The sequence below is a fragment of the Octodon degus genome, unplaced genomic scaffold, assembly GCF_000260255.1.
Source record: "Octodon degus isolate 3935 unplaced genomic scaffold, OctDeg1.0 scaffold00116, whole genome shotgun sequence".
Taxonomy (NCBI): domain Eukaryota; kingdom Metazoa; phylum Chordata; class Mammalia; order Rodentia; family Octodontidae; genus Octodon; species Octodon degus.
In genome coordinates, this window is record NW_004524692.1 from 5,879,047 (window position 1) to 5,891,793 (window position 12,747).

The 12,747-nt window shown below is 49.9% G+C and overlaps 1 protein-coding gene and 1 pseudogene across 1 annotated transcript in view; one reads left to right on the forward strand and one right to left on the reverse strand.

Moving 5' to 3' along the window:
- The window catches only part of F11r (F11 receptor), a 21,860-nt gene extending 9,340 nt beyond the window's left edge, over positions 1–12,520 (forward strand). The window contains exons 2-10 of the mRNA XM_023699839.1: positions 9,413–9,481; positions 9,588–9,695; positions 9,890–10,036; positions 10,237–10,439; positions 10,599–10,701; positions 10,851–10,958; positions 11,153–11,165; positions 11,447–11,501; positions 11,662–12,520. Coding sequence (XP_023555607.1) covers positions 9,413–9,481; positions 9,588–9,695; positions 9,890–10,036; positions 10,237–10,439; positions 10,599–10,701; positions 10,851–10,958; positions 11,153–11,165; positions 11,447–11,501; positions 11,662–11,697 — 842 coding nt within the window. The 3' untranslated portion in view covers positions 11,698–12,520. The remainder of the gene's footprint in view (positions 1–9,412; positions 9,482–9,587; positions 9,696–9,889; positions 10,037–10,236; positions 10,440–10,598; positions 10,702–10,850; positions 10,959–11,152; positions 11,166–11,446; positions 11,502–11,661) is intronic.
- Positions 218–931, reverse strand: LOC101586423 (annotated as a pseudogene).
- Positions 12,521–12,747: the final 227 nt, after the last annotated feature.

The following is a 12,747-nucleotide window of genomic DNA, read 5'->3' on the forward strand; positions in this document are numbered from 1 at the left end:
GCAGTGGGTCCAGGAGCCCTGCACCAACAGAACACGCACCTTCACGTGAGGGGGCGGGGAGAGGATCTATGCGACACAACAGTCATGGATTCAATCAAGGGTCCCTGCAACCAGACACTCATTCCGCTCTTTATTACTGCACTGCGTCAGTCGGCACCTGCCTCCACCACAAGTCCTAGCACAGTCTCAAAGGATGAGGGACGCAGCCGCGCTCCACAGCCACGACTGTGGTTATTGTCTGCTCTTCAGCGTCTCCACTAACCACTCCATGGCCTCGTCCAGGCCAGTGCCTTTGGTGGCCGACGTCTTGAATATCTGCCATTTGCGGTCCTTGAGGGCGGGCAGGCCGAGGGCATTGGCCATCTCCGAGGGGGTCATGGCCTGCTCCATGTCCTGCTTGTTGGCAAACACTACCAGGATGGCCTTCCTCAGCTCCTCCTCCTCCAGCATGGCCACCAGCTCGGACTTGGAGATGCCAATGCGGTCCCGGTCACAGCTGTCCACCACATAGATGACCGCATCTGTGTTCGAGTAGTAACATCTCCAGTACGGCCTGATACTCGTCTGTCCCCCCAAATCCCACACTTGGAATTTCAGGTTTTTGTACGTCACGGTCTCCACATTAAAGCCGATGGTAGGAATAGTCGTAACAACTTCTCCGACCTACAATCTGTACAAAATCGTGGTCTTTCCTGCACCATCCAATCCCAAAATTAAAATCCTCATTTCCCGGGTTCCAAAGAGGCTGGAAAAAATACTTGAGAAAAAGCCACCCATGATGAGCGCCGCTCCGCCCACGCCTCACTCGGCAGCGACTCCTCCGCGACCTCGGCGCCGCCACCTCCGCTCGCCCTGGCTCCGGCCGCAGGCCCAGTGGTCCCCGCCGGCGAGGTCAGCCGCCACAACTTCCACGTCGGCCTGGGCGGGGGCGGCGGCCCTCATTTACTCTTTTTTCGATTTTTGAGACAAGGTCTCACTATGTAGTTTAGGCTGGACTTGAAGTTACTATGTAGCCTGACTACCTTTGAACTCAAAGTGATCCTCCTGCCTCAGCCTCCTGCCTGAGTGCTGGGATTACAAGAGTGCACCACCATGCCTGGGGTTTTGCAATTACGGTATTTACCTATGAATAATTTGCATAATTTACCACTAGATCTGATTTCTTAGCTGTCATCCACATAAGATCAAAGACCCTGTCTCAAAAAGACAATAAATAAATAAATAAATAAATAAAAAGCAAAAAACCAAACCAGGGGCCGGGGAGATGGCTCAGTAGAATAAGTGCTTCCCTGGCAAGCGCAAGGGCCTGAGTTCAATCCCTGGTTCTGCCAAAACAAAAACAAAAGTCCTTGTTTCTGTTTCATTTTTATAATAAGTAAATAAATATATAGTCCTTTTGAGACAGGGTCTCACTGTGTAGCCCAGTTTGGCCTACAACTCTGTGATCCTCCTGCCTCAGCCTCTGGGGTGCTGGATTACAGGGGTGCGTGTGCACCACCATACCCAGCTGTTTTTATTTCAGATTGACCCTGAGGAGACACACATACCACCCGTGTTCTCTAGGCCCTACCAGGTGACAGGCCTAGTAGTGAGGAAATCCAGAAGACTGAGCTACCTTTCTAGGCCAGTGTGACTCAGGTCCCTCAGCAGGCTGTTTGTGCCCCTGGAAGATCTGAAAAGTTCACCGTCACTGCCCGAGGCCCAGAGAGAACCTACCAGAGCTGGCACTTTAACAAAATTTTGGGGAAAAAAAATTGGAAAAAAAAAAATTGGGGAAGGAGCCTTCATAAGTCATTAAATTCCCCAAGGTGGGCTCACACTTTTGTGTTGGTATTAAACATTTAGTTTTGTCTTTTTTTTTTTGGGTGGAATCAGGGATTGAACTCAATCCTTTGCGCTTGCCAGGCAAGCGCTTATTCTACTGAGCCATCTCCCCCGCCCTGCTATTAAACATTTGAAGGGGGCTGGGGAGATGGCTCAGTGGAATAAGCACCTTAAGGTCCTGAGTTCGATCTCTGGTACCACAAAAAATAAAATAAAATTATTATGCTAAAAAAAATCTTGAAAAGATTAGGCCTTGGTTTTCCTTCGTTTGGACATACCCCGTCATGCTAGCTTGAAATTTGGGGTTAACCAGGTGTGTAGCATGCGCCTGTAACCCCATCACTCTGAGACGCTGAGGCATGAGGATGACAAAGTCGAGCCCAGGCTGGCACTTTTAACAACTTATTGAAACCCTGTTTCAAGATAAATAAAAACAAGGGCGGGTGATGCAACTTCAGTGGGAAGGCTGGGGCTCAGTCCTGGGCGCCGGAAGGGGGTGGGTGGAGAGTTTATCTTTCCAAGGAAAGATTAACTAGTAGATGGGCTGCAGGTCTGCAACGACCTATTTGTTGAGCAGACATTTGTTGACTGTCAGTAAGCAACAGGTTGAGGACTCAGAATAATAAATAACAAGCTCTCTGCTCCGCTCCCCTGGGGATTTACGGTGGGACAGGGTCACAGAGTCACAGACGGTGTGCACAGGTGATGTCACCATGGTGTGGGAAGCGCTTGGGCCGGTGTTTTGCAGGGGATAATGAAAGCCTAGGAAGAGGCTTTCTGCGGGCTGAGGTGAGGGTTGGGTGTGGTAGGTCTTTTCCTGGAAAAGAATGTAGAGGAACAGGTGTCCGCCAGATAAAGAGGGAAGAGGATGTTGCACATAGCAGAAATAGCTGGGCAGAGGCAGAGATTGGGAGACAGCCGGGTCTTTGCTGTGAGGTGTATTTGATGCCGCTAGAAGGTAAACTGCTGTAGCAGAGTAGATGAGAAAAGATAAGCGTATCCCGCATCTGGAAGTGCAGTGGTGCTGGGACTTTGTAGCTTGCTGGTAAGTCTGGATTCTGTGCTACAGGCAGTGCAGAATCACAAAGCTTGAAGCACAGCCAGGTGTGGTACATGCCGGCAGGCCCAGCCCTTGGGGGGCCAAAGCGGGAGGACTGTGAGTTCTTGGGCTGTAATGACGACGCCTCCCCGAACCCTTCCTGAAGTTTGTTACAGATTGGCTTTATAGGACGGCTGCCTGGTACCCAGCAGTGCTGGCTCTCGATTGGACCACATTTGTTCAGGTCTGCAGCGTCACTTGCTGTTGCATGTTCCACACCTTTCTTAATTACTCTGGGCCTCAGTTTTCTTAGGCAGAAAGTAGAGGGTGATAATAGTACTGTCACCTCTGACACACCACACTGGGGTTAAAGGCTGATCCATGTCAGGGCCTTGCAACTAGGCCCAGCCTGTCGTAAGTGCTCACCAACTCTTAGCTTTTCATCTGGCCATGGGACAGAGGTTAGACCCAAGCAGGCCAAAAATCTGCTGATGCTTTTAATTTTGTAGCTTTTCACTGTGACCGCACATTAGACTGTACAATGGAGAATATGCAGCTCCCTTCTACCAAGCCCACCATGTACATTAGCAGGCCATTTGTCTGTGTGGATACAGAATGAGGCAGACACAGACCAAGGTTAGGTGCAGAAGGGGAGCTGTGCTGGTGCCAGGGAAGATAGGGGACGGGCGGAGAACTTGCTGTCCCTGTGCACTTGTGGCCCTGTGAGGGGACCCCTGGGCTCTGCTGTCCACCCGTGAGGGCTCTAGGAGAGTCAGCCTCCCCTCCAAGAATCAGTCATTGTGGTCACAGTGACTGGAGCAGATGGCTTGAGGGGCTGGAGTCCCAGCACTGTGCAGGCAGTATTCATTATTTATTTATATGTCTTGTTAAAACTTTGAAGTTGGAAAGAGAAGTGTATACGGCACAGCTGGTGACTGCAGATGGTGGTGGAGTGTAGTACTTAGCTGGCGCTTCCTGTTGGTTGCTCACTGTCTCAGCACTTTGTGTTAGCTTGTTTAACCCTCACGAGAGCCCTTTGATACAGAAACTGTTATTATCCCCGTTTTACAGACAGGCAAACTGAAGTTCCAAGTGGTTCATTGGTCTGCCTGGGTCACATGACCAAGCAAGACAGCTGCAGGCATAGTTCCAGGGGTTCATTCAGGAATGGGAAGGGGAATGTGGACCAGGATGTCCGGGATGTGCTGTGGTGACAGCAGGGCATGGTGCTCCAACTGGATTTGACCCATGGGTGACAGCCAGTGGCACAGTTGGGTCATAGCAGACAGGGGCTTTTGGACCTGGCAGTGAAGGTCTTTGTATTGATATCAAGAAGCCTATGGCATGAGCAGATGTGCTAATGCAGGCCTAAAATCTCAGCACTCAGGAGGCAGAGGCAGGAGGATCCCTGTGAGGTGGAGGCCAGTCTGGGCTACACAGTGAGTGCAAGGCCAGCTTGCAGTATACAGTGAGACCTTATCTCAAAAGGCAAAGACAGTTCGTGGGGTAGGTGCAGTCAAGATTAGCGAGGAGACAGGCACATGGCTGAGAAGCATGTTGTGCGTGTATGTGTGTGATTCCAGAGCATGTTGTAGGTCTGAGATCTCAGCATGTCACTTGGCAGGGACCAAGGAAGTCCCTAAAGTGGGTTGTAGGTGCAACACATAAAGAAGTTTCTTAGGCAGAATTTAAAGAATTAGAGTGTAGGCCCTCTAGAGAGAGCTGGGAGCTGGGAATAGTTAGGTGCTTTTGGTGCCATCTACAGAAAGCCTGGGTGTGTGTGGTTGGCTACAGGAAGGAAGGTAATGACTTCTCTTACAGGACCTCAGGGTTTTCCTGAGAAAGGCAGGCTCTGGAGTCCATTTCTAAAGACAGGTGACCTGTCTTCCCCAAAACATTCTTTAAAACATTTGGGTCTACTTCTGTATATGATATACATTTGTGCTCTTTACCGTATCAGTTAAGCTAATTCATGGATTTACAGTGTCTTCAATGAATTTTGGGTGTGATGAGGCTGCAAGGAAAGAAGAATAAATAGGTCTTGGATGGAAAGATGCGGATAGCCTTAGGTACCGCTTTGACTCCTGAAGTTATAGTCAATTTGGAGACAGGCTCTCGCAGTTCAGGCTGGCCTTGAGCTCCAAGCAATCCTTGTGCCCCACACCTGGCAGGCGTTGTAGTCTTCTTAAAAGTATAATTTTTAGGGGCCGGCCAGATAGCTCAGCGGACTAAAGTGCCTGCTTAGGCAGGCACAGGGACTGGGGTTCGATTCCTGGCATGCTGTGCTGGCCCTGGCCCCAGGCCCGTTGAGAGGGCAACTGAGACCAAGCGTGGTGGCACGCACCTGTAATCCCCACGCTTAGGAGACTGAAAACAGGAGGATCACTCTGAGTCCGATCTGTGTAGTGAAACCCTGTAGACCCTCTGCTAAATACATAAAACAGTATAATTTTTAAATTATCCTTTTTTTCTCCCCTTGTCTCCTTTTTACCTGTCTTTATTTCTTCTAATTCAGGACCCTACAAAGAGCTCAGCAGTGATAGAGCCTGCGGATTCACAGATGTGAACATGGGTGTGTGTCACAGGCTAGTTTTTAGTCTAATTACATGCTGCTCATCACTCGGGTGGTGTCTGGTTGGGTTCCTGAGGAGCTACCTCTGTGACGTCAGTTACCGCACAAAACACAGCTATGTAAAGCTGGGAAGCAAGATTGGGCTGAGGGAGAGGGAGAGGCACATTGCAGACGGGTGAGGTCCGGGACCGTGGGACTGCCACGCAGGGAGCTCTGGGCCCAAGAGTGCCGGCCACAGAGCTGGGCCTGGCACTTCTACCTCCTGTCACTGGTGGCACTGGGATCCAGTGGCCTCGAAGGTGGCTGCTGGCCAGAGCCCACAGGAGGTCAGTAAGTCCTTCATATTGCAGGAGCAAACTGTTAAATTGAAAAAATCTCTAAAAAAAAAAAAAAAACAACAACAACCCAAAAAACTAGGTTCCTGTCAGCAAATCCGGGAAGGTGGGCCTGCAAGTCTAGACATTTCATTATTAGCATACTCAGTAAAAGCTGCGTAAGAGTGCTCCACACCCTCAGGAGGCGTTTCCAATGAACTAAGGGCCATTTGATTTAATTTCTGCATGTGTTATTATATGAGTATAAAATTATTGGCATTAAAAAGGCAGCAAGAAATATGCAGTACACAGTAATATTAGAAGCAAATTCATAGATTAAAATCAACCTTGTTTTCAAGAGTAGCATTTTATCAGCTGGTCGTGGTGGCATCATGCCGGTAATCCCAGCACTTGGAAGGAAGGTCGAGGGGGGAGGGTTGTGAGCTCAGGAGCAGCCTGGGCTGCATAGTGAGACACTCTCTCAAAACAAAACACAAATTAAAAGAATAGGGCTGGCAAGATAGCTCAGTGGTCTAAATTGCCTGCTTAGGCAAGTTTACGCAGATGCAGGGGACTGCGGTTCGATCCCGGCACTACATGCCACACCAGCCCCACCCTCAGGTTGGGCTGAGCTGGCCAAAACATAAAAAATAAAAGAATAGCACTTTGTTACATAGATTACCATCATTAAACCCAGAGCTGTTTCAGAAACACCATGGTTTATTTTACCAATAAAAGAAGGTAGAAGGAAAAAGACTGGAAGGCTGAGGCAGGGGATTGCAAACTCAAGTTTCCAGGGTGTGGAACTCAGCAGCTCAGACCTTCCAAGTTAGAAGGAGGCTGGGGATAAAGGGCCTGTGATCCCAACACTTGGCTGATGCAGGAGGATTGTGAATTCAAAGCCAGCCTGCGCTGTATGTATAGTGAGTGAGGTTGGGGCTCACCGAGACTGCATGGCAAGACCCTGGTTTACAAAAAGAAAGAAGGAAAGAAAGAAAGAAAGAAAGAAAGAAAGAAAGAAAGAAAGAAAGAAAGGGTAGGTGGATGGATGGATGGATGGATGGATATGGGAGGAATGGATGGATATTTTACCCCTCATATTTTCTTGCCATGAAACCTTGGGCCGGCCACTTAATCTAAAGATACTTAATTTTCTCATCTGTGAAGTGGCATTGTCTGTATCATCTGTACTAATTCATGGTGATGTTATGTCAGATTGATTTGTTTATGGTTGGTTGTTTTTTTTTTTTTTTTTTTTTGGTGGAACCGAGGATTGAACTCAGGCCCTTGCACTTGCCGGGGAAGCGCCTATTCCATTAAGCCATCTCTCCAGCTCTTATGTCAGATTGAAATAAATGTATATTGTATAAATACTCTAACCAGATGTGGTGGTGCATACCTGTAATCCCAAGATTTGGGAGGCCGAGGGAGGAGGACTACCATGAGTTAGAGGCCAGCCTGAATTACACAACAAAACCCCATCTTTAAAAAAAAAAAAAAAAATAGGGGCCAGGTAGCTAGCTCAGTGGAATAAGTGCCTACCTGGCAAGTGCAAGGTCCCAAGTTCGATCCCTGATCCCCCACCCCCACCCTCAGGGCAAAGAAAAAAATCCCTGAAACAAATTTTCTAAATGTTAATGCCAAAGCAGGGGTTTTGGTGGGATTCATGGCCTAAAAGGATTGGGAGACATGTAGTTCAAATCCCTCATATTGCTGGGGATGTAGCCCAGAGGCACAGTGCCTGCCTGGCAAGTGCAAGGTCCTGAGTTCCAATCCAGGTACCAAACTCTTCATATTTCAGATGCCTTCAGGACAGGTTTGGCTGGCTTGAGTTGTAGGAATTGAACCACAGCCACCTGAGCCTGACTGCTTTGTTGAAGCAGCCACTTAAAGAACTGAGCTAAGGGCAGGCCCCCCATATTTCAAATGAGGAAGAGGAGACTCAGTTGTCTAGAGACCCTGTGAAGTCATGTGGATAGCTGAAGAAAGGAAACATTCTTGAATTTAACACGTGTGCTTCCATTGTAGTTCTCTGTACATTTATCTAGAAGACCAGGGTGTGACTTAAGGATATAAATAAACCCTTCCTGTGTCTGAGCACTGAAACCTCAGTAAGGCTGACTGTGTAAGTGCAGGTTTGTGGCTCTATCTGAGAATCCAGAGTCCTGTCCCTACTTTAATTTGTCAGGTCTGAGCCCCACAGAGGAACCGGGCTTCTTCCCTGCCCCTATTTAATTAGATCCCTCCATCCTTACTTCCTTCGCCCCATCAGGGCACTTTTCCATTTACTTGGTTTTTTATTTTGAAACAAAGTCTTGCTAAATTGTCCAGGCTGGGCTCAACCTTGGGATCCTCCTGTCTCAGCCTCCCAGAGCTCTGGGATTACAGGTGTGCACTGCTGGTTCAGTACCAGCGATTCAAATGAGGTCAAAGCCCAGCACTAGCCCTGGTCTCATCTCAGATCCTGCAGCTGTGTGATTTTAGACACGTTCCTCTTTTATATAGTCTCAGTTCCTGGAGTAAAATTGGAATAATAATATTAGTCCTGCTGATCTGTCATGCTTCTTCCAAAGATCAAAGATATAGCTGAAAACACCTTAAGAAGCACCAAATGCTCTACTAACCTCCAGGGGCGTTATCCTCATTACTCTTCCCGCCTCCTCCACCTCTCCTGGGCCTCTTGGGTCATGGCTTCCTTCCAGGATTGTTGAGTGGCTGCAATCCTTTGTTGAGAAGCTTTCTTTGAACTGTGAAATGTCATTTTGGAAGAGGCTGCCCTTGGACTGTCAGAAATTTAATTACATTATTGGGAGTCACAGAGGGAACCATTCGCAAGGAACAAAATTGCATTTAAAGAATATGTTTCATTTCCATTGATAAAAGAAGCATTGGTCTGCCTTTATGTTTATAGAAAAACCCATTGATTGGTTGATGTTTGGTTCTTTCTTTTTGGAGACAAAGTCTGAACTCACTGTATAGCCCAGGCTTGCCTGAAATTCATGGAGACACCTGCCCTAGTATTCTAAATTCAGGGACTCTAGGCATGTGCCACCATGCCAGCCTGCAGAACACATTTAAAAGGATTGTTAGGGGGGCCTCCCCATAGCTCAGGTGTTTAAGTGCCTGCTGAAACAAAGCAGTCAGGCTCAGGATGCTGTTTTTTGATCCCCTCATCCTCAAGCCAAACCAGACCTGCCCTGAAGGCATCCTGAGGGCCAAACAAACAAACAAACAAAAAAGAAAGACAGGTAAAACCAAAAAACCTCCTAGGGCCCAGGAGATAGCTCAGTAGAATAAGCGTCTGCCTGGCAAGCGCAAGGTCCTGCGTTCAATTCCCAGTACCTCAAAAAAAAAAAAAAAAAAAAAAAAAAGGATTGTTAGGATACTGGCAGGAGGTGTCAGAACTGAGCTGGGAGGAGCTTGCATTTCCCTTTGCCCCTGTCTTTGTCTTTTTCTCTCCACTCTTTTTTTCTCTCTCTGAGACAGGATCTTGATGTATAGTTCAAGCTGGCCTTGAACTCAGTTTGTAGTCCAGGCTGGTCTCAAAACTCTCATTGCTACACCTACCTCAGCCTCCTGAGTGCTGGGATTATAGGTGTGTGCCACCATGCCCAGTGTCTCTGCTCCTTTCTGACGGGGGTGCATTTTTGTCCTTCTCCTCAGGCTTCCTGGTGCTGGGCAGGAGCACAGTGTATACTTCTAGTCCTGAAGTCCGAGTTCCTGAGCATAGCCGTGAGTGGGGCGGGGCCGTGAAGGGTGGGCAGGCTGGGTGTGGGGGTAGTTGGGGCCATGCCCATTTTCCCTGCTCCTCCTCCTTTCCTTTTGGTCCTGTCTGCAGAAGTCAAGTTGGACTGCGCCTACTCTGGCTTCAGCTCCCCCCGTGTGGAGTGGAAGTTTGTCCACGGTGACACCACCAGACTTGTTTGCTATAGTAACAAGATCACAGGTAAGATCACCTCACCTCACCTCCTCCTTCTGATGGGTGAACGTGTGGAAGAGTTGATCCAGGGGCTGGAGTCTCTGGCTTTCCTTCCCATTCCTCTTTCTGAGGAAGGAGAGGGTGTCTGAGTCCCTTGGGTGCCACCTTTGCCAGCTTTTCTCAGGTCTCCAGTTCACCCGGTCTTTGTCTTCTCCTGGTAGCTTCCTATGAGAACCGTGTAACCTTTTCACCCAGCGGCATCACCTTCAGTACGGTGACCCGGGAGGACACTGGGACCTATACGTGTATGGTCTCTGAGGACAATGGCAACAACTATGGGGAGGTCCACATCCAGCTCATCGTGCTTGGTATGTGCCACATCACTTTCTTCCCTTTGGGCCTGGGGACAGCTGCTTCCTTAAAACCCAAGCAGACTGCTAAGCTTTGGAACACCTTGATGGTGACAGTATCTACTGGAAGCTAAGGGTGTAAGAGAGAGTGGCTTGAGTTGATCAGTTGTGGTCTCTACTCTTGGTTCAGCAGCTTGCTTCTTTCTCTCCCTCCCCAGTGCCACCATCCAAGCCCGCAGTCAACATCCCCTCGTCTGCCACCATTGGTACCAGGACGGTGCTGACCTGCTCTGAACAGGATGGCTCTCCACCCTCTGAATACTCCTGGTTCAAGGATGGGGTCCTGATGCCTGAGGATCCCAAGAATACCCGTGCCTTCAGCAATTCTTCCTATACCCTGGATCACAAGACAGGGGAGCTGGTATGGACAGTGGGGCTCCGGATCTTGGGGGGCGTGGGGCACAGATACAGAACTGTTGGATTGTGGAGGAAGAACAAGCAACAGGGCAAACTTGGAGCTAGTGGCAGGAGACCAAAGATGCAGATGTTTTGTTTCGAGCCAACTTTCTCTTCTCTGCAGGTCTTCAGTCCTCTGACGGCTTCGGATACTGGAGAGTATACTTGTCAAGCACAGAATGGGTATGGGCAGCCTGCGAGGTCTGAAGCTGTCCGCATGGAGGCTGGTGCGTGGGCCTGGGCCTGGGCAGGGCCTGGGCGGGGCTTGGGCTTAGAGCTGGATGGGGCCAGGGTCTGCTTCTCATTTTGCCCTGTGTGGCATTGTCAGCACCATGACTGAGCATCCAGGTCCTGACCCCTGTTTGGTGTCTCACAGTGGAGCCGAATGTGGGAGGCATCGTGGCAGCTGTCTTCATCACCCTGATCCTCCTTGGCCTCTTGGTTTTCGGTATCTGGTTTGCCTACAGCCGAGGCTACTTTGAGCGTAAGTGTCTGTCCTCCTTTGTCTCTGTCATTCCCCAGTCTAGGCATGGTTTGTGGGTGTCACCTGAGGACTAGACAGTTGGACCCTAGCCCCTAGCCCCTGTCCAATGTTGCCAGCACTGTCCCACCTTTCGTGCCAGCCTATGGTCTTCTGGCTTCTGGCTGTTTCTTACAGCCTCTTCTTTTCTCTTTCAGGAGCAAAGACAAAGTGAGTGAAATGCTGCCCTGGGGTTCTTGGAGGCTGAGAACTTGGATGCTGTGATTTGAAGCTGAGATGGGGCCTGGAGGGTGGGGGTGGGGCTTGGAGGTGGAGGCCGCCAGCTTGTGTCCCCTGCACCCTAGACCTCCCCATATCCTTCGGCCCACACTTCCCCACTGAGTCCTCTGCTTCTGCAGGTTTTAGTTGTGGCCTCCAGGGTGGGTGCAGAGGGGGCTGGGGCTGGGGCTAGGCCTGAGTACGAGTACCCCTGTGTTCTGACTTGTCCACAGGACCTCATCGTCGAGTAAGAAGGTGATCTACAGCCAGCCCGCTGCCCGCAGTGAAGTGAGTACTGCTGCCCTCTTGGCTGGAGTGCGGCTTTCCTAGCCTGCCTCTCTATGTCTCTAACTGAAGAACACTCTAGAGCAAGCGCAAGGGTCTGAGTTCAATCCCCAGTTCTGCCAAAAAAAAATTCTAGAGCTGACGAGATATTTTCTTTCCTCAGGGGGAATTCAAACAGACCTCCTCGTTCCTGGTGTGACCTGGGCTGGCTCAACTGTGTCTGATGCCTGTGTTGCTCCAGAGCGACCAGCCTCTGGCCCTGACGTCTGTAGATTCACAGGATGCCTTGTTTTTCTAGACCCACAGGATCCCCCTACTTTTATCTTAGGATGTAATTTTAATAACGTCAGCTTTGTACACCTTCCTCTTCACCACCTTTCCCCTCCTTCCTTACCGCTGCTGAGTGGTTTCCCTCCCCCTGCCCTGTGGGGAGAGCGGCCAGGAGCTTGGGTGCCTGCTGACGTCTCTTCTGAGTAGACAGCCTAAGTGGCGGGGCTCCCAGGAACCCGAAACCACTCACTACCTGGCCTGCCGTGGCCTTTGGATAAAGATCTTGAGTCCGGCCTCTGGCTTGATGCTGCGTGGTGGGGACTGGTGCCAGCCGCTCTAGATGGGGTGGTACAGAGCCGAGCCGCTGCAGTGGTGGTTTGGTTGTGATATCGTCTCTGGAGCCTGTTCACCCATCTTCCCAAGAAAAGTGCCACTGAGACCCTCCTGCCCTGCCTTCCTGAACACAAGCAAACTATGCCTACGAGGAAGTAGGGAAGCAGAGGAAATTTTCAGGGATGTGAAGCAGGACATTTAAAACCACTGATCTGAAGGAAAGAAAGCTGGAACAACTGGATGGAGCCATAGAAGATATCTGGAGGGCTGTGGGGAGTATATGAGAGGGAGTGAGAGTGAGTGTATCTGTGTGTGTGCGTGCTTGCGTGGGTGCGTGCGCGGTGATTGTGTGGAGTGGAGGGGCTACTTCACTCAAATTCGTTGGATGTTGCTGGAAATAAAAACTTTGTTTGTCAGTGCCTCTTTCTGTGGAGCATGGGGAAATGACATCACTGAGGGTCCCTGTGCAAACAGGATGATGTATGAAAGCCCTGCTTCCTGGCCACCTGGGGCCTGTCCCCAGGGCCCTGTGCCACTCTTTTTATTTCTGGAATTCAGGCAGCTGTTCCTGGGCCTCCAGTGTGTGGCTCCTCCTTCCTCTGCTGGAGGAGGGGCTGGGGGAGAAGCCCCAGGCAATCTCACACCC